Raw genomic sequence first — 27,376 nt, 5'->3', positions numbered from 1 at the left:
GGCAAGACCCTTTTTGGGGACATCTTTTATTGTCATCTTCCTCTTCATTGTCACCTTCGATCGTCCAATCAGGTGCAAGACCAAAACCAGTTGCGAACCACTCGTTATAAGATTCTACTGTAGTCTTTCATTGGTTCACAACGACATTTGAGTAAATTGATTACTACACAGGCTCAATTAAAAGCCGCTGAGTAGAAAAGAAGCCCGCGCTCTTCCTCCGAACGAGGCCATGGAATGCACAAATAGAGCCTTATCTCTAAATAGCAGAGTCTAATAAACCTTAGTGCGGGGCGAATGTACAAGGTGAACCTGTACCCGAGCACCGATCGGGCGTGGACTACGGTTTATGCACAGTTTTGAGGCTAGTTTACACACTGCAAACAAAACCTATGAAAACAAAATGAGATGCGAAATGCGGTACTAAATATACGCTGCATATGCAATATACTACATATAATACATAATACATATGTAAAACGTACACTTATAACAGACTTCTGTAGTTAAACACTTGCATAGAAAAAGTGTATCTAACCTTTTTCACAATATTCTCCTTTGAAGCCCTCTGGACACAGGCATTCAAACGTGTCGTATTTGTACTTTGCCATGCAGGCACCTTGGTTTTGACACGGTGAAGAAGAGCAAGGCGACTGCCAAAGGAATAATATACTGCATCATTTAATGAAAAATACGTACGCAAGTCGTACATGTGTCTACTGCGAAATGTTCTAGATTTGTAGGGGAAGAGATGGGAAGAACACATCAGAAATAATGAGGTTTAGGGCCTGTGATACTCACTCCATGCGAAGGGAACTGGGACATCTTCAATATCGTACCGAAATATTCTTTCTTTTTGGCCATCGTGGCTTAATAAGAAATAACACACAAACTGCAGTGACAAACATTATGGCTGCATTGATCTAAGGGTTATTTTCCAAAGCGCTCATCGCATATTTTTTTCCTACAAAGATAGGATCAACCGTTCCCAAATGTCAAAAGTTGTGTATAAGGCTAGTTGTTGGGTCTGCCAGGATTTCTACATTGCAAAAAAACAAAACGTAGATTGCATGACAAAAAAACTGAATATTTTAAAGCGATCACGAGTACCTGTGACGCAGCTGCTATCGCAGACCACGTCACGTCAACTGGTCACAGCTTAAAATGGAACCACTTTAAGATATTAGCAAAAGGTCGGTCAGATACACATTGCAAGATAAAGGAGACTCTACTAATTAGGGAACTGAAACCTACCCTAAACGATAATGTTAGCAGCGAAAAGCTTTATCTTTATTAGTTTCCATATTTTAATATGCAAATTTTTGTCAACTTCTGTCATTGTTATTGTTAGTTACTTATCCTAAATTTAAAATTTAGTTGTTACTTCTGTTCTAAACAGTCACTTCTGAAGGTGTATGTCGAAATATATGAAACGTCAAGTTAAATGAATTTCGTTTTCCAACATGCGTGTTATTATTGTAATGTTTGTCACTGCAGTTTGTGTGTTACATCTTCAATATGTTTATGAAGGGATCGTGCTTTGAGAAAACATAGCTTAAACAGTACTGCATCTGTGAAAGAAAAACCTTATAGCTCAGGGTTCGTAAAATTGTTTCCAGAGACAAAAGCTTAATAGAAAATAACAGCTCGGGTAGAAAGAGGAGCGTTATTTCTGGCCACACTCATTACTTACTGATTAATATATATCTTCTACAAAAATGATTGACCTTTCCCTACCCTAATGGAAAAGTGGTGCGAACTTTCGTTTCCTTTATATTCCGTGAAGTTTCTGTGTTTATCAGAGGAGAGTAATTCACACCAGAGAGTTCCATCAGCTCCTTTCAAGGCGGCCATGTTCACGGAAATACACAAAGGATTGCTGAGGCACTGGAATGTACAATCAAAGACGTCTAACCCTGTGAAGATTCCAACTGCAGGTACAGCCAGGGAATGGAACTCGAGTTTTACAAATTGATGTTGTCGAGCAGTCTGCAAAGTGAAGGACATATCCTCTTGACACAAGGTATTCGATCCTGCGGTGAAGGAAGAAATATATTGTCAAACTTAGTTAGCTGGGACAATTTAGACACCAATGTAACCCATATTTAACAACAATATTTAGTGCAGGGGGGGGGGGTGGTGATGCGTTTGTTGGGTGAATTTAAGAGGGGGGTTGATAAAACACACATAAAATTGAGAATCAATACATCATACTACTCCCTCTCGATTTCCGTGTGATAGAAATCTTGAGCTCATAATCTAATCGTTTAATAGAAACACGATTTTAAACCAGTCAGCGCGCGTACTTTATTTGAGCTGTTTTCTAAAAGTATATAATAAAGTAACAGAGGTTTTATTTCCCTGTTAAAAACCGGGGGGATAATCTAATACCACCAGGCTTGTAGGGGAGGCTAGCTTGATTGTCAATATCTGTTTAATATCAATATGTTTAATAGCTCAATATGTGCGGCTTGGCCAACTGAAAATTCGTCGATTTTTGTAAAGTCTTCTGTTGGAAATGAATGTTTCACTACAAGTTCAGTTTTAATTCTATAAAGTTTACAATGCAATCCGGCTTTCTTAAATAAAACTTGTTAAACACAAGACTCCCGGCAGGTTAAACGATGCATTATCATCCAAATTTCAGCCGTCTGTTAATTTTTTTTTTCCAAGAAAATTCATTCAGAAATTTGTATCACACAAAACCCAAGCGATCTTTACTGATTTTTCAATAGGGAAGCCAATGATTTACCAAGACACCTAAAATAATCTATATTATAAAATAGAATGAATCCCAGATTAATATGAATTTAACAAAGTGAAAAGTACTGACCAGGTGACAGGAAAGAATCACAGGGATAATGAACAACTAAATTCAAAAAAATTTCATCTAGATTTTCTGAGGCGTTAAGTCTTCCACGCCAACTCTTTAACGAGTCTCTTTAATGATTTAACTTGGGAAGTCGTTAATTTTAAGAGAGAAAAGGTCGTTAATCATTCGCCTCGAGATCATTTTTTATTTCCATTTCAAGATTTAAACCATTTTTCTTCTGATTTATGAAAAAGAAAATTTCAAATCGAATTAGGAAACCTGAATACAATACCTTTCTGAAGCTGGAAACCTTGAAAGAAGTAATGATAAATCATGAATTGACAATAGATGGACAGGAATGAGGAAAATTGCCATGGATAACGCGGGTCAGTAAACCTTACAAAGGGTAGAAACAACACAGGAAATAAAATTATTCCTAATACAACACTAATACATACTACTGAAACAGAATTACTGCATGAGCTTTGATAAAAGATTGCTTCTCAGAGGAGACAACTTGCCATTAAAATTGAGCAATAACAACACTGTAAGTAAATTCCCAAACAACTGCGAGGAATGAACTAACCTTGGGAAAAAGTTGCCTCCGACATCAAAACAGAAGAAAGGAATGAAATGGAAGAGATAATGACATAAAGCATCCTGTACAGAGACTTGTTCCCAAAGAGCTTGACAATTACGTGTGAACTGCCAACGAAAAAAGCCCTCCAATTTAGAATTTATTCACATAATGTTGAAGATGATAGTCTCACCCAATAGCAGTTCATTTGACGACAGCTGCCTTCATTTGATGGAGTGTCTAACAAGGCTGTTCCTTCGTTATTTATTCCTTTTTGACAGTTACTAGTCAACACTGGTCTTTCTTACAGATTTATTAGCAAGAACAAGACAAAATTAAAATTAAATGAAAAAACTCAGTTCTATTTGATAATTGTAAGTTATACTTCCTATTTTTTGTAACACTTATTGTACATATTTGTTTGGCCTTTTTAACATTGTTATGTTGCTTCATATTGAATATTTTTATATGGTGGTGGTCGCACATTACCGAGGGCCGGACCCTGATGATTCAACCCTTGTACTGAAAGGGCCACTCTGCAATAAAGTTGACTTTGACGTTGACTTTGCAGGGATACTAAGACTTGACGATATAAAACATGGACATAAAAAATATGCGATATGAGAAACAGGCTATTTTGGCTTGCTTCCCATATGCTTTAAATAGGGCCAACTTGTAATAACAGTCACCGGCTAACGAAAAATTCCCGTGAGCTTGGTTTTACCCATAGAAGCCTAAGGATAGGGCATTACAAACATGGTTTTGATTTTATGGGAAATTAATCGTACTTGCCAAAAGAGAAATTGAAAAGTGGCTAAACTTGCGTCTGGGAACCGCCGAGGGGCTGATATTCAGAACTCGGCTAAAACAAAGGTCGTTAAAGCTGAAACCTTGGCATATCACATAAGTCTACATAACAACTTTGTGTACCAATTTTAAGCGCAATCAACTGACCTTCATTTCTTACTTTGCCCCGGTCTCTCAGCCAGAAGCTCTTAAGCGTAAGGGTAACAGGAGTCAAGGATTTTTCAGTGAATGATCAGACAATAGATGGTGTTCCATGTTCTCTGAGAAATGACGCACTTTGAGGTCTAGAAAACTGCTAATGGACGGACCGCCAAGTGGAACACTAAGGCATCCAAGGCAGTTAACGTACGTATTTTCGTCTTATTTTTCTGCTCCCACGGTTTGAAGGATATAACCTTGTTATTCTTATATTGAATTATTGAGTGTTAAGGGTAACAGGAGTCAAGGAAATGATCAGATTATCCTCATCAAATAATAGATGGTGTTCCATGTTGTCTAAGAAATAATGCGCGTTTTAGGCCTATAAAAACTGTTAGTGGACGCAAAAGGGGAACAAGAGTTCGTCTAGCAGTTTTTCTAGACCTTAAAAGTGCATTGTTTTATTAGAAAACATAGGGACACCATCTCCTATTTGGTTTAGCATATAGGACGAGGTAGAGAGAATATTTATAACTAACAAGACGCAGTGTTTTCGCTGGAAAAACACGCTGAAAAACAACAATCCACATCCGGCAGCTATATTTTAATTCGTTATCTGATACTACTCATACTACTCGTCTGAAAAACAAACGGAGGTCAGTTAAGACAATTCATCTGTTGGTGGTATAGAAAATATTTACCATCTTCCTGTCGTTTGTTTGCAGTCGGCATTAATATTGAAACTTCCATTTGTATGCCGAAAATAATACGGCGTGATAAAATTGACATAACAAGAAAACCACTCAATTCGATTTGATGATCGAAATTCACACTTTTAATTTACAATTTGTACCACCTGATATCCAATATTATGCTGTGCATAAAATTGAGTATTCTACCTAGATTTATAATAACTGTCCAAAGAACGAATTTCCAATATTCTTCTTTGTTTTCCAATCTTGTCTTCTGTTGTCCTTCTTCTGTTTGGTTTAGAATAAAGCATGAAAAAAGAGAAAATATTTATATCTAAATAGGGACGGTGTTTTCGGCATCCAGCAGCTATCTTCTAATTCCAGTAAGGAATATGCTTATGTTACAAAACACTAGAGGCCAGTAAAGACAATTATTCCTTATATATTAAAGAAAGACTCTTGAAGGGTTGGTACAGGAAATAGTTACTATCTTCCAATCCTGTCGTTTTCATGTCGTTTGTTTGCAATCGGCACAGGGAGCCCCACATCCGTTTAGAATAATCGCGCGTGTTTTGTGTTTTGTGGTGGTCATTTTGAATTTAATACGTGCGATATGCTAGTGCGAGGCCTGGAACCTAAATTACGGAAATCGCTCGGAGCCTACTCGAAGCTCTAAGATTATTCTCGGTGAGCGATCGGCTCCCTCCGAGAATTTGCGAATTTTCCCGCCCATCCCAGACTTCAGTAACTTCGGTTCCAGACCTCCCAATAGCAGACCGCGTATTAAACAATTCAAAATGGCCGCCACAAAACACAAAACACGCACGAAAAAGGAAGGTTAATCTTTTATTCATATTCTAAACGGATGTGGGGGATCCCTGAGCAACTGGCATTAATATTGAAATTCCATTTACATGCTGTAAATAAAACGGGGCGATAAAATAGATAACACAGAAAAAAAACACTCACTTCGATTTGGTGATCGAAATTCAACACTTCCAATTGCAATTTGTACCACCTGCTATCGAATATTGTCCAGTGCCTACAATTGAGTATTCTATCGAGATTTAGAAATACCAAAGGAACGGATTTCTAATCTCGTTCCTCTAGTTTTCGTCCCTACTGCGCAAGCTTGACGAAACGAGTGAGCCTGGAGTCGCAATCTCGTCCCCTGACCCATGATTTACGAGTTGCGTTACACGTTCGAGTTTGCTTTGTCTTAAAACCAGCAACTTCATCTTGCCCAGGGTGACTGACTGCTCTGGAAATTGATCAGCAAAAACTAAGGTACAACTTGATGCATATCCCCTGATTTTGTTTCTGCCGGGACGATAGAAACGATAGAGATGTTTGCACATGTGATGTTTGTATGTATAATTCCGTCAGTAGAGTAAATTTTTGCGGAGAAATTTTTGTGGGAACTTTTTTTCACGGGAACTTGTTTTTGCGGATTGTGGAAAAAAAGCGGAAAAATCACAAAAATTAGAACCTGCAAAAATATCGTACCACACGGTAGTCCTAAAACGCTATTGAAATTTTGTGAATTTGTGTGACCAGGTTGGGAGAAAAAAAAAAGTAGGAAGATAAGTTACAACTTAAAAGATTACGACCTTCTCAATTGTACAGCAAAAGACTACACACGCAATACGAGAAACTGGGCACACGTCTTTCAGTCTATAAACACTTTGCCATTTGGTTCAATTCCAAAAGTAAAGCATGCTATCGAGAGTATAAAGAAATGTAATCAATAATGTTTTTCACTCAGCAAACCCAGGATGAGAAAGCACTCGAGACATATGAGAACTTTACAAAACTAGCCAGCAACACGCAAAATGTTTTTTTTTTTTTTTTCAATTTTCGAGCACTCGAGTTTAAGGTAATTCCCCTGAAATAGAACTGCCAATAGATTTTTGTTCAAACTTTACCCACTGAATATTTATCATATGAGAACTTTAATTATAAAATAAAAAAGGGGGGTGCCCATGCTCGTTAAGGAGCAGTGAGGTATTAAAAATGTCCCATTTTAGCATTGTTTAATGCTTGTTACAAGAACACATTCCAAGTTATTTAAACTCTTTGAGAGCCCAGACTCACGCCTCAAACTACAGTCAATACTTGTGTCGGACACAAATAAACTTTTTAAGTTTGATTTTGACAGACAGCTGAATCCTTGTTATAATGATTGCTTGCCACGGCTATCAACCTGCAAAATAGAAGAGACTACAGTGCAGCTGCTATTTTTCATATTTATTCAATTTTCAAACATAGAAATCAGATCAGTCTTTTCTCACGCAAAGCTAACGATTAGTAAAGGACATAAATTTAAAAATATCGAGAAAACTGCCTTTACAAACCGTACTTTTTTCGTGTTTAAAATTCGTATCCCGCTGGAAGCGATGTGATGTAAAAATTTTGGAAGATTTCACCGAAGTAAATTCATGAAAATCATAAATAAAGCCATAAAAACAGAAAAAACACTTTTGTTTGGGCATTTATAATTTAAGACTAAATCCCAAATTTTAACAGAGATGATATGCTCATAAGACAATTCCTGCAACTATCCTATAAAGTCAAAAATGAGACTTAGATACACATTCAACAGGCGAACTAATGTACTAAAACGTCCGGTGTTATTGTTTGGTAATGCAGCATCAAGAAAGTCTTGCTTAACTACACAAAAGAAAAAGTGCCGCAGATGTTTTCCCTTGCTTTATATACTTCCGGTGTTCAAAATAGTTCAATACTATAAAATAATCCAGGTTACTTGCGATAAGACTAAGCAAAAAGAAAATACATCATTGATCTGTTTTCCTTTTTTCAACTATCTTTATGTTTAGCTTTACGTCGTACAGGATAACAAATGAATTAGTTGGAAAACAACTAATTCGACAAACAGCAAACTGCTTGTCTGATTGTCTCCTTTATTGCTTGTTTTACTCCACCAACCTTCCAGTAGTAAAGAAACGGGTTTAACGACGAGTTAAGGTAAACCAAAGTCTTTGCAAGTTCCCAAGCGAGAAAACGGGATGGCGATAGCTTACCATTATTAATCGTAGCTCTTACTATACCAAATGGTAGATAACAAGCAAATAATGCTAACTGCACCCATAGTGCACTGGACACTGCCTTCTTGTATCGCGCTATATTCAGTGAAATTGCTTGGCTGGGTTGTTGTCGGTCTTGCACTCGAGTTTGGTGTTGACGGAGTACAAGGAAAATCTTTGTGTAGGAGACGAACGAGACTGCTACACAAAGCAATATACCTATAACGACCAACCAAAAGTTTATAACAGGATTTATAATGTACGATGTAGCAGCAGCAAGGGAGACAACCCAAAAGATAACAACAATGACGGATGTTCGCTTCGAAGTTACCTTTTGTCTGTACCTCAGGCCCAGCAACAGGGCGAGAAGTCTGTCCACGCTTACTGCAGTAACTGTCAACAAAGACACTGCGGATAAACTATAGCCTGCTATATTAGATGAGACTAATACATAGCGGCAAAGTGAATTCCATTCTTCGTAAACCAAGGAAATCAAATAGGTAACATTGAGAGGTTCTGTAATAAGACCAACACAGAGATCAGTTGTTGCCAGACAGCGAAGCAAGAGTTTGGACGGCGGATGAAGGGAAGAGTCCTTTTGAAGGGCGACTAGGATCAGAGTATTCCCAACGAATGCAGTAATGGATAGAAAAATGTTGAATGCTGTAAAATATATGAATGAGCCATCAACAAAGTTAGTCGAACATCTCAGTGGTTCGACAGGTTGAGAGTGTTTCTCACTTCCAGTAAAGTTTGCTCTCGCCATTATTCTACGATATGGTTACCTGCAGTTTTAATGACAGATGTTTCCCCCAAGATCGACACTCAGGTTACATGCCCTAAATGCATATGGCGCCTTCATGAATGTGAATAATATTATATACATTACTGTTTATTCACAATTCAAATTCAAATTTACATTCGTATGGAACGATAGGTAAAAAGGAGACAAAAGAGGTTATTCCCTTCGAGTCTGACTCCCAAAATAATTAAAAACGCAAATTTACATCTGAATAAAACTCACAATAAAAAGTTCAAAAATGTTCTAAAACATTAGTAAAATGGCATCTGAGCCTGTTCTTGAACATGTTTAGACTTTCTGCCTCCGCAACATCTTTAGGTAAATTATTCCAGTCATTAACTATATTTACAAAGAAAGAATACTTAAAACTATTTAGCTTTGCGGGCAATGGTTTAAGTTTATGGCGATGATTGGCTCTTGAAGGTCAAAAATTACATGCTAACGTAAAATATTCAAATGGGTCTAGTCCGTTAAGACTCCTTCAGAGCTGGCTTTTTTTGTTTTGACGTGTGTCAAACGATCTACTGAAAACATATGCCGCAGGCCAATCGTCTATTTACTTGGAAAACTTAACTCAAATCCGTCTCAGAAAAGTATATTACCCAAGAGACCTGAAGTTTAATTCACACAATAAGCAATAAAGCAATGTGAAAGAATTTTTAAGGAGTATAGGAATTATGTCCAGTGTTGTCGCTCAGGTTTGAACAGACTTGACAGCCTGAGGGAAAGTTACTAACCGCTAGAGATACCGAAATAAATACCAAAAGGAGCACTTTTTTCCGAGGGCTAAAATGTCGAATAAAGTAAACCAACGTAACGTTCGGCTTCAACAAGCTTGTCTTAGCATTTTCGCGGGTTCATGTTTCGGGGACGTCACAATATTTTAACGAGCAGATAGCTTTAATGAGAAAAAAACGTATAATACTGAATAAGTTAAACCCAAAATGGCAGGTGTCGCAAAGTCATTAATTGATTGTAAAAACAAGAAATGTTTAAGTTCGTCTGGAATCACCGATGCAGTTTTTAGTTAATTGGCTTCAGCTTTTCAGACTCACAATCACGTGTATAATTCTTAAGACGCTATTCTGAAAAACGATCTGACAATGATAAGAACACAACAAAAACCAAAAACACAACAACAGAGCGGTATATACACGTTATTTGTGGACTGGAAGGTCCGTAACGGCGACGAACTGTACTGAAAAGCTGGGGTATGGTATTTCTCTATACAGAACCAAGTTGGCCGACAGGTGACATTTTTTATAACTTGAACGTTTTTGATCGAGACACGTGGAACTTTTGCCGCGCGAAGTCTTTGGTTTTATATTAACACGTTCGATGTTGAGTCAAGAACTAAAACCATGGCAACAGTGAAGTAAAATCTGCTCGCTGTACATGAACTTTCCAAAACAAACCGTACTCGAGGTAAGGTTCATCACTGAAATTACACAGATGAGAGTAGTCTGTTACTGGCTCTCGGTAGTTGGGGACGAGCGAAAAAATAGGCAGGCGAGAGAGAGAGAAAAAAAACGGGGAGACTGAGGCCAGAAGTTTCGCGCTTCCTCGCCTCAGTCTTCCCTCGTTTTTTCTCTCGTTAGAAAATGAAAGAAATAGTAATTTACTTATCTTGTTAAAGCCAAAGTTGCAAATAGTCTTAATCAATTGCTCTCCACAACCTTCAAGTCATTTGGAGTCGAACACACGTTCACCTTCACCTGTCCTCCTCGTACTTCGTGGTACATAGGGCCTTTACAAAGGTTCTCCACTTTTCTCGGTCTGCTGCGATCGTTCTCGTTTCCTCCCACGAGCTCTTTCATCTCCCTTGTTCATTTTCCACGTCTCGCTTTCGTATAGCAGTACCGGCAGCACCAGTGTCTTATACAGTCTCAACTTTCTTACCCTTGAGATGCTATTGGAACTCCATGTGTTCTTCAGTCTGACAAACGCACGTGTTCCTTTGGATAGTAGGTTTCTTGCATTGATCCTCATCACTTTTGTCTTAACTGTATTGACGTCGAGCCCCACTCGACTGCTTTCCTCTTCTAGCTTCGTTGTTTTTTTCTTGAATCTACTTTTTGGTAGAGGAAATTAGAGCTATATCATCTACGAAATCTAAGTCATCAAGTTTGGATGTAAACCTCCATCTAATGCCATTCGCGCCATATCCAGCTGTTCTTCTCGTCACCCAGTCCATTATGATCAGGAACAAGAATCCAGACATATTTCACCCTTGCTTTACTCAGTTGTGGGTCGAATGTCGAACCCTTCACATATCTCCCCCCTTATCCACCACCGCGCACCTGAAGCCATCGTAAAACACTTTGACCATTTTCACTATTTTCTCCGGAATGTAATACCTCCCCATGATCTCTCACAAACTTTCCCTGTGGATCGAATCAAAGGCTTTCTCAAAATCCATCAAGTTCAAACAGAGCGCAGCTTGCCACTCTTTTGTCTGCTCGATCATATTTCGCAGAATGAAAACCTGGTCTGTTGTTCCCCTGCCTTCTCCTATAGTCCTGCCCAATACTGTTTCTGCTGCTTCTATGTATGCCTTCTTCATCACCGAAAGTCTCTCTACTTCTTCTTTAACTTCTGGTTCTTCATTCTCTAGGGCCTGATACCCATTACGTAAGTTTTCTTAAATGTCTTTAGCACCTGCTCATTTTCCAACTTAGTCGTGTTATACTTCACTCTACATTCAACCTTTTCTTTCGGTGCCTTCCTCGACCTTAGTTTGATCGTCGTACTCACAAGATAATGATCACTTTAAATATCTGCAGACCCGTAGACTCTTGTGTTATTCACTGAATTCCTAAATCGCTTGTTCATGATGACATGGTCGATCTGATTCCTGGTCTGTCCATCAGGCGACACCCATGTTGCTCTGTGGATGGTTTTGTGCGGGAACAGGGTTCCTGTAATAAATAGCCCTTTCATATCATATATTTCACAAAGTCTTTCTCCATTCTCGTCCCTCTGCCCAGTCGGTGTTTTCCCATCACTCTTTCATGGTTATGGTTTTCGTGTCCAACCTAAGCATTTATGTCTCCAGTAACTATAATCATATCATGATTATCTGCAGCATGTATAACATCTTGCAATCTTGTGTATAACTCATCCTTTGCTTGTTCCTCTGTATTGTCTGTGGGTGTGTATACATGAATGACTGTAAGCTTTATATATCTGGAATAGTATCTGGCTTGAGTTATTCTTTCGCTGATAGGGGTGTTCTCCATCAGAGCTCAAACAGTACTTTTTGACATCAATATACTTACTCCCTGTCTGTGGTTGTCAACATCTCTTCCAGAGTAAACTGTGGTTTCTCCTTCTGCAAGTTGCACTTTTCCTTGTCCCGTCCAGTAAGTTTCGCTGATGCCCACGATGTCAATACATTTCCTCTTCATCTCTCTTGCTGCCTGTGCGATGTTGCCACTTCTGTAAAGCATTCGAACATTCCAGTTGCCAACTTTCAGTTTGTAATTAGGGTGTAGTGGCCTAGGTGGCCCGGGGACGTCCTGCTGTGTTTGGTCCCCGTGGGTCATTGGTTTCCTCTTACGAGATACGGCCACAGCGTCTCTTTGATGTTGCAGTAAATTCTCTCTGCTTCTGGTTTCTCTAATCTATCTATAAATTTTTTTTATGGGGGAAGGTTATCAACCCTCAGCCCAACCCCCAGCCTGGAGGACCAGGGGATCACTCTTTGTCTGGCTCCTATCCTTCGACCCGTTCGGCATGGTTGACCCTACCAGGAATACAAGACCCCCGCCCACATAGCTCTATCAGTCATTGCAAGACACAAGCCACCCCACTACGAACAAGGTAGTGATCCTAATCGAGGTAGAGGTCAACACGCAGTCACTATAATATTTTCAACTGCTACAAAATTAAGATGAAACTAGCAAACAGTGGCGCTGGCCTTCAATACATATGCGTTACCAGCAAACTCAGTTGAACCTCCACCAGCAGCCACCCCTCTTCAACGACTATCTCTAACGAAAAAAGCTCTTCAGTTTGTTTTCGGTTTCCTAACAAAGTAAGCAAAATGGAAATTGTAAAGTTGAAATTTAATTTATTGTTATTCGTCCAAAATTATAGTCCGAGACAATAGCAGCTCATTTGACGCCAGCTACCTTCATTTTCAAATGAAGCGCGTAACAAGGCTGTTGCTCCGTTATTGATTCCTTTTTGACAGTTAGAAGTCAACACTGGTCTTTGTTATAAGTTTATCAACAATAACAAGACCTACAATTTATACCAAATGAAAAAAGGTAAGTTTTAGTCGATCCTGAATTGTAAATTATATTTCCTATTTTTAGTAACACTTATTGTCATGTTTGTTTGGCTTTTCTACATTGTTAGATTTTTTATATATTGGGTATTTTTTTTATTTGGTGGTAGTCGTACGTCACCGAGGGAGCCGAGGGAAACAAGCCTGGTACTGAATGGGAAGTTGAGTCCACTACACGTTTGTTTCAAAAACAGTATCCCGCTCAAGCCAGTTAACGTATGTATTTTCGTCTTATTTTTCTGCTCCCGCGGTTTGAAGGATATAACCTTGTTATTCTTATATTGAATTATTGAGGGTAAGGGTAACAGGAGTCAAGGAAATGATCAGATTATCCTCACCAAATAATAGGTGGTGTTCCATGTTGCCGAAGAAATAATACTCGTTTGACGTCTATAAAAACTGTTAGTGGATGCAAAAGGGGAACAAGAGTTCGTCTAGCAGTTTTTCTAGACCTTAAAAGTGCATTATTTTATTAGAAAACATAGGGACACCATCTCCTGTTTGGTTTAGCATATAGGACGAGGTAGAGAGAATATTTATAACTAACAAAACGCAGTGTTTTTGCTGGAAAAACACGCTGAAAAACAACAATCCACATCCAGCAGCTATATTTTAATTCCTTATCTGATACTACTCATACTACTCGTCTGAAAAACAAACGGAGGTCAGTTAAGACAATTCATCTGTTGGTGGTATAGAAAATACTTACTAACTTCCTGTCGTTTGTTTGCAGTCGGCATTAATATTGAAACTTCCATTTGTATGCCGAAAATAATACGGCGTGATAAAATAGACATAACAAGAAAACCACTCAATTCGATTTGATGATCGAAATTCCCACTTTTAATTTACAATTTGTACCACCTGATATCCAATATTATGCTGTGCATAAAATTGAGTATTCTACCTAGATTTAGAATAACTGTCCAAAGAACGAATTTCCAATATTCTTCTTTGTTTTCCAATCTTGTCTTCTGTTGTCCATCTTCTGTTTGTTTTAGAGTAAAGCATGAAAAAGAGAAAATATTTATATCTAAATAGGGACGGTGTTTTTGGTATCCAGCAGCTATCTTCTAATTCCAGTAAGGAATATACTTATGTTACAAAACACTAGAGGCCAGTAAAGACAATTATTCCTTTCATATTAAAGAAAGACTCTTGAAGGGTTGGTATAGAAAATAGTTATTATCTTCCAATCCTGTCGTTTTCATGTCGTTTGTTTGCAATCGGCACAGGGAGCCCCACATCCGTTTAGAATAATCGCGCGTGTTTTGTGTTTTGTGGTGGTCATTTTGAATTTAATACGTGCGATATGCTAGTGCGAGGCCTGGAACCTAAATTACGGAAATCGCTCGGAGCCTACTCGAAGCTCTAAGATTATTCTCGGTGAGCGATCGGCTCCCTCCGAGAATTTGCGAATTTTCCCGCCCATCCCAGACTTCAGTAACTTCGGTTCCAGACCTCCCAATAGCAGACCGCGTATTAAACAATTCAAAATGGCCGCCACAAAACACAAAACACGCACGAAAAAGGAAGGTTAATCTTTTATTCATATTCTAAACGGATGTGGGGGATCCCTGAGCAACTGGCATTAATATTGAAATTCCATTTACATGCTGTAAATAAAACGGGGCGATAAAATAGATAACACAGAAAAAAAACACTCACTTCGATTTGGTGATCGAAATTCAACACTTCCAATTGCAATTTGTACCACCTGCTATCGAATATTGTCCAGTGCCTACAATTGAGTATTCTATCGAGATTTAGAAATACCAAAGGAACGGATTTCTAATCTCGTTCCTCTAGTTTTCGTCCCTACTGCGCAAGCTTGACGAAACGAGTGAGCCTGGAGTCGCAATCTCGTCCCCTGACCCATGATTTACGAGTTGCGTTACACGTTCGAGTTTGCTTTGTCTTAAAACCAGCAACTTCATCTTGCCCAGGGTGACTGACTGCTCTGGAAATTGATCAGCAAAAACTAAGGTACAACTTGATGCATATCCCCTGATTTTGTTTCTGCCGGGACGATAGAAACGATAGAGATGTTTGCACATGTGATGTTTGTATGTATAATTCCGTCAGTAGAGTAAATTTTTGCGGAGAAATTTTTGTGGGAACTTTTTTTCACGGGAACTTGTTTTTGCGGATTGTGGAAAAAAAGCGGAAAAATCACAAAAATTAGAACCTGCAAAAATATCGTACCACACGGTAGTCCTAAAACGCTATTGAAATTTTGTGAATTTGTGTGACCAGGTTGGGAGAAAAAAAAAAGTAGGAAGATAAGTTACAACTTAAAAGATTACGACCTTCTCAATTGTACAGCAAAAGACTACACACGCAATACGAGAAACTGGGCACACGTCTTTCAGTCTATAAACACTTTGCCATTTGGTTCAATTCCAAAAGTAAAGCATGCTATCGAGAGTATAAAGAAATGTAATCAATAATGTTTTTCACTCAGCAAACCCAGGATGAGAAAGCACTCGAGACATATGAGAACTTTACAAAACTAGCCAGCAACACGCAAAATGTTTTTTTTTTTTTTTTCAATTTTCGAGCACTCGAGTTTAAGGTAATTCCCCTGAAATAGAACTGCCAATAGATTTTTGTTCAAACTTTACCCACTGAATATTTATCATATGAGAACTTTAATTATAAAATAAAAAAGGGGGGTGCCCATGCTCGTTAAGGAGCAGTGAGGTATTAAAAATGTCCCATTTTAGCATTGTTTAATGCTTGTTACAAGAACACATTCCAAGTTATTTAAACTCTTTGAGAGCCCAGACTCACGCCTCAAACTACAGTCAATACTTGTGTCGGACACAAATAAACTTTTTAAGTTTGATTTTGACAGACAGCTGAATCCTTGTTATAATGATTGCTTGCCACGGCTATCAACCTGCAAAATAGAAGAGACTACAGTGCAGCTGCTATTTTTCATATTTATTCAATTTTCAAACATAGAAATCAGATCAGTCTTTTCTCACGCAAAGCTAACGATTAGTAAAGGACATAAATTTAAAAATATCGAGAAAACTGCCTTTACAAACCGTACTTTTTTCGTGTTTAAAATTCGTATCCCGCTGGAAGCGATGTGATGTAAAAATTTTGGAAGATTTCACCGAAGTAAATTCATGAAAATCATAAATAAAGCCATAAAAACAGAAAAAACACTTTTGTTTGGGCATTTATAATTTAAGACTAAATCCCAAATTTTAACAGAGATGATATGCTCATAAGACAATTCCTGCAACTATCCTATAAAGTCAAAAATGAGACTTAGATACACATTCAACAGGCGAACTAATGTACTAAAACGTCCGGTGTTATTGTTTGGTAATGCAGCATCAAGAAAGTCTTGCTTAACTACACAAAAGAAAAAGTGCCGCAGATGTTTTCCCTTGCTTTATATACTTCCGGTGTTCAAAATAGTTCAATACTATAAAATAATCCAGGTTACTTGCGATAAGACTAAGCAAAAAGAAAATACATCATTGATCTGTTTTCCTTTTTTCAACTATCTTTATGTTTAGCTTTACGTCGTACAGGATAACAAATGAATTAGTTGGAAAACAACTAATTCGACAAACAGCAAACTGCTTGTCTGATTGTCTCCTTTATTGCTTGTTTTACTCCACCAACCTTCCAGTAGTAAAGAAACGGGTTTAACGACGAGTTAAGGTAAACCAAAGTCTTTGCAAGTTCCCAAGCGAGAAAACGGGATGGCGATAGCTTACCATTATTAATCGTAGCTCTTACTATACCAAATGGTAGATAACAAGCAAATAATGCTAACTGCACCCATAGTGCACTGGACACTGCCTTCTTGTATCGCGCTATATTCAGTGAAATTGCTTGGCTGGGTTGTTGTGGGTCTTGCACTCGAGTTTGGTGTTGACGGAGTACAAGGAAAATCTTTGTGTAGGAGACGAACGAGACTGCTACACAAAGCAATATACCTATAACGACCAACCAAAAGTTTATAACAGGATTTATAATGTACGATGTAGCAGCAGCAAGGGAGACAACCCAAAAGATAACAACAATGACGGATGTTCGCTTCGAAGTTACCTTTTGTCTGTACCTCAGGCCCAGCAACAGGGCGAGAAGTCTGTCCACGCTTACTGCAGTAACTGTCAACAAAGACACTGCGGATAAACTATAGCCTGCTATATTAGATGAGACTAATACATAGCGGCAAAGTGAATTCCATTCTTCGTAAACCAAGGAAATCAAATAGGTAACATTGAGAGGTTCTGTAATAAGACCAACACAGAGATCAGTTGTTGCCAGACAGCGAAGCAAGAGTTTGGACGGCGGATGAAGGGAAGAGTCCTTTTGAAGGGCGACTAGGATCAGAGTATTCCCAACGAATGCAGTAATGGATAGAAAAATGTTGAATGCTGTAAAATATATGAATGAGCCATCAACAAAGTTAGTCGAACATCTCAGTGGTTCGACAGGTTGAGAGTGTTTCTCACTTCCAGTAAAGTTTGCTCTCGCCATTATTCTACGATATGGTTACCTGCAGTTTTAATGACAGATGTTTCCCCCAAGATCGACACTCAGGTTACATGCCCTAAATGCATATGGCGCCTTCATGAATGTGAATAATATTATATACATTACTGTTTATTCACAATTCAAATTCAAATTTACATTCGTATGGAACGATAGGTAAAAAGGAGACAAAAGAGGTTATTCCCTTCGAGTCTGACTCCCAAAATAATTAAAAACGCAAATTTACATCTGAATAAAACTCACAATAAAAAGTTCAAAAATGTTCTAAAACATTAGTAAAATGGCATCTGAGCCTGTTCTTGAACATGTTTAGACTTTCTGCCTCCGCAACATCTTTAGGTAAATTATTCCAGTCATTAACTATATTTACAAAGAAAGAATACTTAAAACTATTTAGCTTTGCGGGCAATGGTTTAAGTTTATGGCGATGATTGGCTCTTGAAGGTCAAAAATTACATGCTAACGTAAAATATTCAAATGGGTCTAGTCCGTTAAGACTCCTTCAGAGCTGGCTTTTTTTGTTTTGACGTGTGTCAAACGATCTACTGAAAACATATGCCGCAGGCCAATCGTCTATTTACTTGGAAAACTTAACTCAAATCCGTCTCAGAAAAGTATATTACCCAAGAGACCTGAAGTTTAATTCACACAATAAGCAATAAAGCAATGTGAAAGAATTTTTAAGGAGTATAGGAATTATGTCCAGTGTTGTCGCTCAGGTTTGAACAGACTTGACAGCCTGAGGGAAAGTTACTAACCGCTAGAGATACCGAAATAAATACCAAAAGGAGCACTTTTTTCCGAGGGCTAAAATGTCGAATAAAGTAAACCAACGTAACGTTCGGCTTCAACAAGCTTGTCTTAGCATTTTCGCGGGTTCATGTTTCGGGGACGTCACAATATTTTAACGAGCAGATAGCTTTAATGAGAAAAAAACGTATAATACTGAATAAGTTAAACCCAAAATGGCAGGTGTCGCAAAGTCATTAATTGATTGTAAAAACAAGAAATGTCTAAGTTCGTCTGGAATCACCGATGCAGTTTTTAGTTAATTGGCTTCAGCTTTTCAGACTCACAATCACGTGTATAATTCTTAAGACGCTATTCTGAAAAACGATCTGACAATGATAAGAACACAACAAAAACCAAAAACACAACAACAGAGCGGTATATACACGTTATTTGTGGACTGGAAGGTCCGTAACGGCGACGAACTGTACTGAAAAGCTGGGGTATGGTATTTCTCTATACAGAACCAAGTTGGCCGACAGGTGACATTTTTTATAACTTGAACGTTTTTGATCGAGACACGTGGAACTTTTGCCGCGCGAAGTCTTTGGTTTTATATTAACACGTTCGATGTTGAGTCAAGAACTAAAACCATGGCAACAGTGAAGTAAAATCTGCTCGCTGTACATGAACTTTCCAAAACAAACCGTACTCGAGGTAAGGTTCATCACTGAAATTACACAGATGAGAGTAGTCTGTTACTGGCTCTCGGTAGTTGGGGACGAGCGAAAAAATAGGCAGGCGAGAGAGAGAGAAAAAAAACGGGGAGACTGAGGCCAGAAGTTTCGCGCTTCCTCGCCTCAGTCTTCCCTCGTTTTTTCTCTCGTTAGAAAATGAAAGAAATAGTAATTTACTTATCTTGTTAAAGCCAAAGTTGCAAATAGTCTTAATCAATTGCTCTCCACAACCTTCAAGTCATTTGGAGTCGAACACACGTTCACCTTCACCTGTCCTCCTCGTACTTCGTGGTACATAGGGCCTTTACAAAGGTTCTCCACTTTTCTCGGTCTGCTGCGATCGTTCTCGTTTCCTCCCACGAGCTCTTTCATCTCCCTTGTTCATTTTCCACGTCTCGCTTTCGTATAGCAGTACCGGCAGCACCAGTGTCTTATACAGTCTCAACTTTCTTACCCTTGAGATGCTATTGGAACTCCATGTGTTCTTCAGTCTGACAAACGCACGTGTTCCTTTGGATAGTAGGTTTCTTGCATTGATCCTCATCACTTTTGTCTTAACTGTATTGACGTCGAGCCCCACTCGACTGCTTTCCTCTTCTAGCTTCGTTGTTTTTTTCTTGAATCTACTTTTTGGTAGAGGAAATTAGAGCTATATCATCTACGAAATCTAAGTCATCAAGTTTGGATGTAAACCTCCATCTAATGCCATTCGCGCCATATCCAGCTGTTCTTCTCGTCACCCAGTCCATTATGATCAGGAACAAGAATCCAGACATATTTCACCCTTGCTTTACTCAGTTGTGGGTCGAATGTCGAACCCTTCACATATCTCCCCCCTTATCCACCACCGCGCACCTGAAGCCATCGTAAAACACTTTGACCATTTTCACTATTTTCTCCGGAATGTAATACCTCCCCATGATCTCTCACAAACTTTCCCTGTGGATCGAATCAAAGGCTTTCTCAAAATCCATCAAGTTCAAACAGAGCGCAGCTTGCCACTCTTTTGTCTGCTCGATCATATTTCGCAGAATGAAAACCTGGTCTGTTGTTCCCCTGCCTTCTCCTATAGTCCTGCCCAATACTGTTTCTGCTGCTTCTATGTATGCCTTCTTCATCACCGAAAGTCTCTCTACTTCTTCTTTAACTTCTGGTTCTTCATTCTCTAGGGCCTGATACCCATTACGTAAGTTTTCTTAAATGTCTTTAGCACCTGCTCATTTTCCAACTTAGTCGTGTTATACTTCACTCTACATTCAACCTTTTCTTTCGGTGCCTTCCTCGACCTTAGTTTGATCGTCGTACTCACAAGATAATGATCACTTTAAATATCTGCAGACCCGTAGACTCTTGTGTTATTCACTGAATTCCTAAATCGCTTGTTCATGATGACATGGTCGATCTGATTCCTGGTCTGTCCATCAGGCGACACCCATGTTGCTCTGTGGATGGTTTTGTGCGGGAACAGGGTTCCTGTAATAAATAGCCCTTTCATATCATATATTTCACAAAGTCTTTCTCCATTCTCGTCCCTCTGCCCAGTCGGTGTTTTCCCATCACTCTTTCATGGTTATGGTTTTCGTGTCCAACCTAAGCATTTATGTCTCCAGTAACTATAATCATATCATGATTATCTGCAGCATGTATAACATCTTGCAATCTTGTGTATAACTCATCCTTTGCTTGTTCCTCTGTATTGTCTGTGGGTGTGTATACATGAATGACTGTAAGCTTTATATATCTGGAATAGTATCTGGCTTGAGTTATTCTTTCGCTGATAGGGGTGTTCTCCATCAGAGCTCAAACAGTACTTTTTGACATCAATATACTTACTCCCTGTCTGTGGTTGTCAACATCTCTTCCAGAGTAAACTGTGGTTTCTCCTTCTGCAAGTTGCACTTTTCCTTGTCCCGTCCAGTAAGTTTCGCTGATGCCCACGATGTCAATACATTTCCTCTTCATCTCTCTTGCTGCCTGTGCGATGTTGCCACTTCTGTAAAGCATTCGAACATTCCAGTTGCCAACTTTCAGTTTGTAATTAGGGTGTAGTGGCCTAGGTGGCCCGGGGACGTCCTGCTGTGTTTGGTCCCCGTGGGTCATTGGTTTCCTCTTACGAGATACGGCCACAGCGTCTCTTTGATGTTGCAGTAAATTCTCTCTGCTTCTGGTTTCTCTAATCTATCTATAAATTTTTTTTATGGGGGAAGGTTATCAACCCTCAGCCCAACCCCCAGCCTGGAGGACCAGGGGATCACTCTTTGTCTGGCTCCTATCCTTCGACCCGTTCGGCATGGTTGACCCTACCAGGAATACAAGACCCCCGCCCACATAGCTCTATCAGTCATTGCAAGACACAAGCCACCCCACTACGAACAAGGTAGTGATCCTAATCGAGGTAGAGGTCAACACGCAGTCACTATAATATTTTCAACTGCTACAAAATTAAGATGAAACTAGCAAACAGTGGCGCTGGCCTTCAATACATATGCGTTACCAGCAAACTCAGTTGAACCTCCACCAGCAGCCACCCCTCTTCAACGACTATCTCTAACGAAAAAAGCTCTTCAGTTTGTTTTCGGTTTCCTAACAAAGTAAGCAAAATGGAAATTGTAAAGTTGAAATTTAATTTATTGTTATTCGTCCAAAATTATAGTCCGAGACAATAGCAGCTCATTTGACGCCAGCTACCTTCATTTTCAAATGAAGCGCGTAACAAGGCTGTTGCTCCGTTATTGATTCCTTTTTGACAGTTAGAAGTCAACACTGGTCTTTGTTATAAGTTTATCAACAATAACAAGACCTACAATTTATACCAAATGAAAAAAGGTAAGTTTTAGTCGATCCTGAATTGTAAATTATATTTCCTATTTTTAGTAACACTTATTGTCATGTTTGTTTGGCTTTTCTACATTGTTAGATTTTTTATATATTGGGTATTTTTTTTATTTGGTGGTAGTCGTACGTCACCGAGGGAGCCGAGGGAAACAAGCCTGGTACTGAATGGGAAGTTGAGTCCACTACACGTTTGTTTCAAAAACAGTATCCCGCTCAAGCCAGTTAACGTATGTATTTTCGTCTTATTTTTCTGCTCCCGCGGTTTGAAGGATATAACCTTGTTATTCTTATATTGAATTATTGAGGGTAAGGGTAACAGGAGTCAAGGAAATGATCAGATTATCCTCACCAAATAATAGGTGGTGTTCCATGTTGCCGAAGAAATAATACTCGTTTGACGTCTATAAAAACTGTTAGTGGATGCAAAAGGGGAACAAGAGTTCGTCTAGCAGTTTTTCTAGACCTTAAAAGTGCATTATTTTATTAGAAAACATAGGGACACCATCTCCTGTTTGGTTTAGCATATAGGACGAGGTAGAGAGAATATTTATAACTAACAAAACGCAGTGTTTTTGCTGGAAAAACACGCTGAAAAACAACAATCCACATCCAGCAGCTATATTTTAATTCCTTATCTGATACTACTCATACTACTCGTCTGAAAAACAAACGGAGGTCAGTTAAGACAATTCATCTGTTGGTGGTATAGAAAATACTTACTAACTTCCTGTCGTTTGTTTGCAGTCGGCATTAATATTGAAACTTCCATTTGTATGCCGAAAATAATACGGCGTGATAAAATAGACATAACAAGAAAACCACTCAATTCGATTTGATGATCGAAATTCCCACTTTTAATTTACAATTTGTACCACCTGATATCCAATATTATGCTGTGCATAAAATTGAGTATTCTACCTAGATTTAGAATAACTGTCCAAAGAACGAATTTCCAATATTCTTCTTTGTTTTCCAATCTTGTCTTCTGTTGTCCATCTTCTGTTTGTTTTAGAGTAAAGCATGAAAAAGAGAAAATATTTATATCTAAATAGGGACGGTGTTTTTGGTATCCAGCAGCTATCTTCTAATTCCAGTAAGGAATATACTTATGTTACAAAACACTAGAGGCCAGTAAAGACAATTATTCCTTTCATATTAAAGAAAGACTCTTGAAGGGTTGGTATAGAAAATAGTTATTATCTTCCAATCCTGTCGTTTTCATGTCGTTTGTTTGCAATCGGCACAGGGAGCCCCACATCCGTTTAGAATAATCGCGCGTGTTTTGTGTTTTGTGGTGGTCATTTTGAATTTAATACGTGCGATATGCTAGTGCGAGGCCTGGAACCTAAATTACGGAAATCGCTCGGAGCCTACTCGAAGCTCTAAGATTATTCTCGGTGAGCGATCGGCTCCCTCCGAGAATTTGCGAATTTTCCCGCCCATCCCAGACTTCAGTAACTTCGGTTCCAGACCTCCCAATAGCAGACCGCGTATTAAACAATTCAAAATGGCCGCCACAAAACACAAAACACGCACGAAAAAGGAAGGTTAATCTTTTATTCATATTCTAAACGGATGTGGGGGATCCCTGAGCAACTGGCATTAATACTGAAATTCCATTTACATGCTGTAAATAAAACGGGGCGATAAAATAGATAAAACAGAAAAAAAAATACACTCACTTCGATTTGGTGATCGAAATTCAACACTTCCAATTGCAATTTGTACCACCTGCTATCGAATATTGTCCAGTGCCTACAATTGAGTATTCTATCGAGATTTAGAAATACCAAAGGAACGGATTTCTAATCTCGTTCCTCTAGTTTTCGTCCCTACTGCGCAAGCTTGACGAAACGAGTGAGCCTGGAGTCGCAATCTCGTCCCCTGACCCATGATTTACGAGTTGCGTCACAAGTTCGAGTTTGCTTTGTCTTAAAACCAGCAACTTCATCTTGCCCAGGGTGACTGACTGCTCTGGAAATTGATCAGCAAAAACTAAGGTACAACTTGATGCATATCCCCTGATTTTGTTTCTGCCGGGACGATAGAAACGATAGAGATGTTTGCACATGTGATGTTTGTACGTGTAATTCCGTCAGTAGAGTAAATTTTTGCGGAGAAATTTTTGTGGGAACTTTTTTTCACGGGAACTTGTTTTTGCGGATTGTGGAAAAAAAGCGGAAAAATCACAAAAATTAGAACTTGCAAAAATATCGTACCACACGGTAGTCCTAAAACGCTATTAAAATTTTGTGAATTTGTGTGACCAGGTTGGGAGAAAAAAAAAAAAGTAGGAAGATAAGTTACAACTTAAAAGATTACGACCTTCTCAATTGTACAGCAAAAGACTACACACGCAATACGAGAAACTGGGCACACGTCTTTCAGTCTATAAACACTTTGCCATTTGGTTCAATTCCAAAAGTAAAGCATACTATCGAGAGTATAAAGAAATGTAATCAATAATGTTTTTCACTCAGCAAACCCAGGATGAGAAAGCACTCGAGACATATGAGAACTTTACAAAACTAGCCAGCAACACGCAAAATGTTTTTTTTTTTTCGATTTTCGAGCACTCAAGTTTAAGGTAATTCCCCTGAAATAGAACTGCCAATAGATTTTTGTTCAAACTTTACCCACTGAATATTTATCATATGAGAACTTTAATTATAAAATAAAAAAGGGAGGTGCCCATGCTCGTTAAGGAGCAGTGAGGCATTAAAAATGTCCCATTTTAGCCTTGTTTAATGCTTATTACAAGAACACATTCCAAGTTATTTAAACTCTTTGAGAGCCCAGACTCACGCCTCAAACTACAGTCAATACTTGTGTCGGACACAAATAAACTTTTTAAGTTTGATTTTGACAGACAGCTGAATCCTTGTTATAATGATTGCTTGCCACGGCTATCAATCTGCAAAATAGAAGAGACTACAGTGCAGCTGCTACTTTCCATATTTATTCAATTTTCAAACATAGAAATCAGATCAGTCTTTTCTCACGCAAAGCTAACGATTAGTAAAGGACATAAATTTAAAAATATCGAGAAAACTGCCTTTACAAACCGTACTTTTTTCGTGTTTAAAATTCGTATCCCGCTGGAAGCGATGTGATGTAAAAATTTTGGAAGATTTCACCGAAGTAAATTCATGAAAATCACAAATAAAGCCATAAAAACAGAAAAAACACTTTTGTTTGGGCATTTATAATGTAAGACTAAATCCCAAATTTTAACAGAGATGATAGCAAAATATTATTTAATCTTTGCTTATTACATGTAATAAGTTTGAGAGGACTAGGTGTGAAAGAGAATGCAAAAACAGCATTCAAAACATAACACTTGCGCGCGCAAAGCCATAAATGATTAACCTATTCAGATTATTATCTAAACGTGCCGAACATAAACAGGTATTTGAACCAATTCCTACAATAAAAAACCTTTGCCTCAGATTAGAAGCTTCTGTTTTACTGGCAGGTGAGCTTAGAGCGCCCAGGCATTTCCAACCAAACAATAAAGCGAAAAAAAATTATGCTCATAAGACAATTCCTGCAGCTATCCTATAAAGTCAAAAATGAGACTTAGATACACATTCAACAGGCGAACTAATGTACTAAAACGTCCGGTGTTATTGTTTGGTAACGCAGCATCAAGAAAGTCTTGCTTAACTACACAAAAGAAAAAGTGCCGCAGATGTTTTCCCTTGCTTTATATACTTCCGGTGTTCAAAATAGTTCAATACTATAAAATAATCCAGGTTACTTGCGATAAGACTAAGCAAAAAGAAAATACATCATTGATCTGTTTTCCTTTTTTCAACTATCTTTATGTTTAGCTTTACGTCGTACAGGATAACAAATGAATTAGTTGGAAAACAACTAATTCGACAAACAGCAAACTGCTTGTCTGATTGTCTCCTTTATTGCTTGTTTTACTCCACCAACCTTCCAGTAGTAAAGAAACGGGTTTAACGACGAGTTAAGGTAAACCAAAGTCTTTGCAAGTTCCCAAGCGAGAAAACTGGATGGCGATAGCTTACCATTATCAATCGTAGCTCTTACTATACCATATGGTAGATAACAAGCAAATAATGCTAACTGCACCCATAGTGCACTGGACACTGCCTTCTTGTATCGCGCTATATTCAGTGAAATTGCTTGGCTGGGTTGTTGTGGGTCTTGCACTCGAGTTTGGTGTTGACGGAGTACAAGGAAAATCTTTGTGTAGGAGACGAACGAGGCTGCTACACAAAGCAATATAGCTATAACGACCAACCAAAAGTTTATAACAGGATTTATGATGTACGATGTAGCAGCAGCAAGGGAGACAACCCAAAAGATAACAACAATGACGGATGTTCTCTTCGAAGTTACCTTTTGTCTGTACCTCAGGCCCAGCAACAGGGCGAGAAGTCTGTCCACGCTAACTGCAGTAACTGTCAACAAAGACACTGCGGATAAACTATAGCCTGCTATATTAGATGAGACTAATACATAGCGGCAAAGTGGATTCCATTCTTCGTAAACCAAGGAAATCAAATAGGTAACATAGAGAGGTTCTGTAATAAGACCAACACAGAGATCAGTTGTTGCCAGACAGCGAAGCAAGAGTTTGGACGGCGGATGAAGCGAAGAGTCCTTTTGAAGGGCGACTAGGATCAGAGTATTCCCAACGAATGCAGTAATGGATAGAAAAATGTTGAATGCTGTAAAATATATGAATGAGCCATCAGCAAAGTTAGTCGAACATCCCAGTAGTTCAATAGTTTGAGAGTGTTTCTCACTTCCAGTAAAGTTTGCTCTCGCCATTATTCTACGATATGGGTACCTGCAGTTTTAATGACAGATGTTTCCCCCAAGATCGACACTCAGGCTACATACATATGCTCTAAATGGACATGGCGCCTTCGTGAATGTGAATAATATTATGTATATTACTGTTTATTCACAATTCAAATTCAAATTTACATTCATATGGAATGAAAGGTAAAAGGAGACAAAAGAGGTTATCCCCTTCGAGTCTGACTCCCAAAATAATTAAAAACGCAAATTTAGATCTGAATAAAATTCACAATAAAAAGTTAAAAAATGCCCTAAAACGTTAGTAAAATAGCATCTGAGCCTGTTCTTGAAAATGTTTAGACTTTCTGCCTCCGCAACGTCTTTAGGTAAATTATTCCAGTCATTAACTATATTTTCAAAGAAAGAATACTTAATATTTAGCTTTGCGGGCAATGGTTTAAGTTTATGGCGATGATTGGCTCTTGAAGGTCGAAAATCACATGCTAACGTAAAATATTCAAATAGGTCTAGTCCGTTAATACTCCTTCAGAACTGTCTTTTTTTGTTTTGACGTGTGTCAAACGATCTGCTGAAAACATATGCCGCAGGCCA

At 38.5% G+C, this 27,376-nt stretch overlaps 3 protein-coding genes across 3 annotated transcripts; all 3 read right to left on the bottom strand.

The window, feature by feature from the left end:
• Positions 1-7,683: 7,683 nt before the first annotated feature.
• Positions 7,684-9,313, bottom strand: LOC145485316 (adenosine receptor A2a-like). The gene has a single exon (XM_081463999.1). It carries the CDS (start codon positions 8,831-8,833, stop codon positions 7,904-7,906), a length of 930 nt encoding a protein of 309 aa, XP_081320125.1. The 5' UTR covers positions 8,834-9,313; the 3' UTR covers positions 7,684-7,903.
• Positions 9,314-16,519: 7,206 nt separating this feature from the next.
• On the bottom strand, positions 16,520-18,149 carry LOC145485315 (adenosine receptor A2a-like). Its single transcript, XM_081463998.1, has one exon. The coding sequence runs from the start codon at positions 17,667-17,669 to the stop codon at positions 16,740-16,742; it is 930 nt and encodes a 309-aa protein (XP_081320124.1). The 5' UTR covers positions 17,670-18,149; the 3' UTR covers positions 16,520-16,739.
• A 7,580-nt stretch (positions 18,150-25,729) lies between these two features.
• On the bottom strand, positions 25,730-26,944 carry LOC145483457 (adenosine receptor A2a-like). The gene has a single exon (XM_081461969.1). The coding sequence runs from the start codon at positions 26,789-26,791 to the stop codon at positions 25,862-25,864; it is 930 nt and encodes a 309-aa protein (XP_081318095.1). The 5' UTR covers positions 26,792-26,944; the 3' UTR covers positions 25,730-25,861.
• Between the last annotated feature and the right edge of the window lie 432 nt (positions 26,945-27,376).

Source organism: Orbicella franksi, chromosome 4 (assembly GCF_964199315.1).
Source record: "Orbicella franksi chromosome 4, jaOrbFran1.1, whole genome shotgun sequence".
Taxonomy (NCBI): Eukaryota; Metazoa; Cnidaria; class Anthozoa; order Scleractinia; family Merulinidae; genus Orbicella; species Orbicella franksi.
The sequence above is the reverse complement of the archived record's forward strand: the minus strand, read 5'-3'. Positions and strand labels throughout refer to the sequence as shown.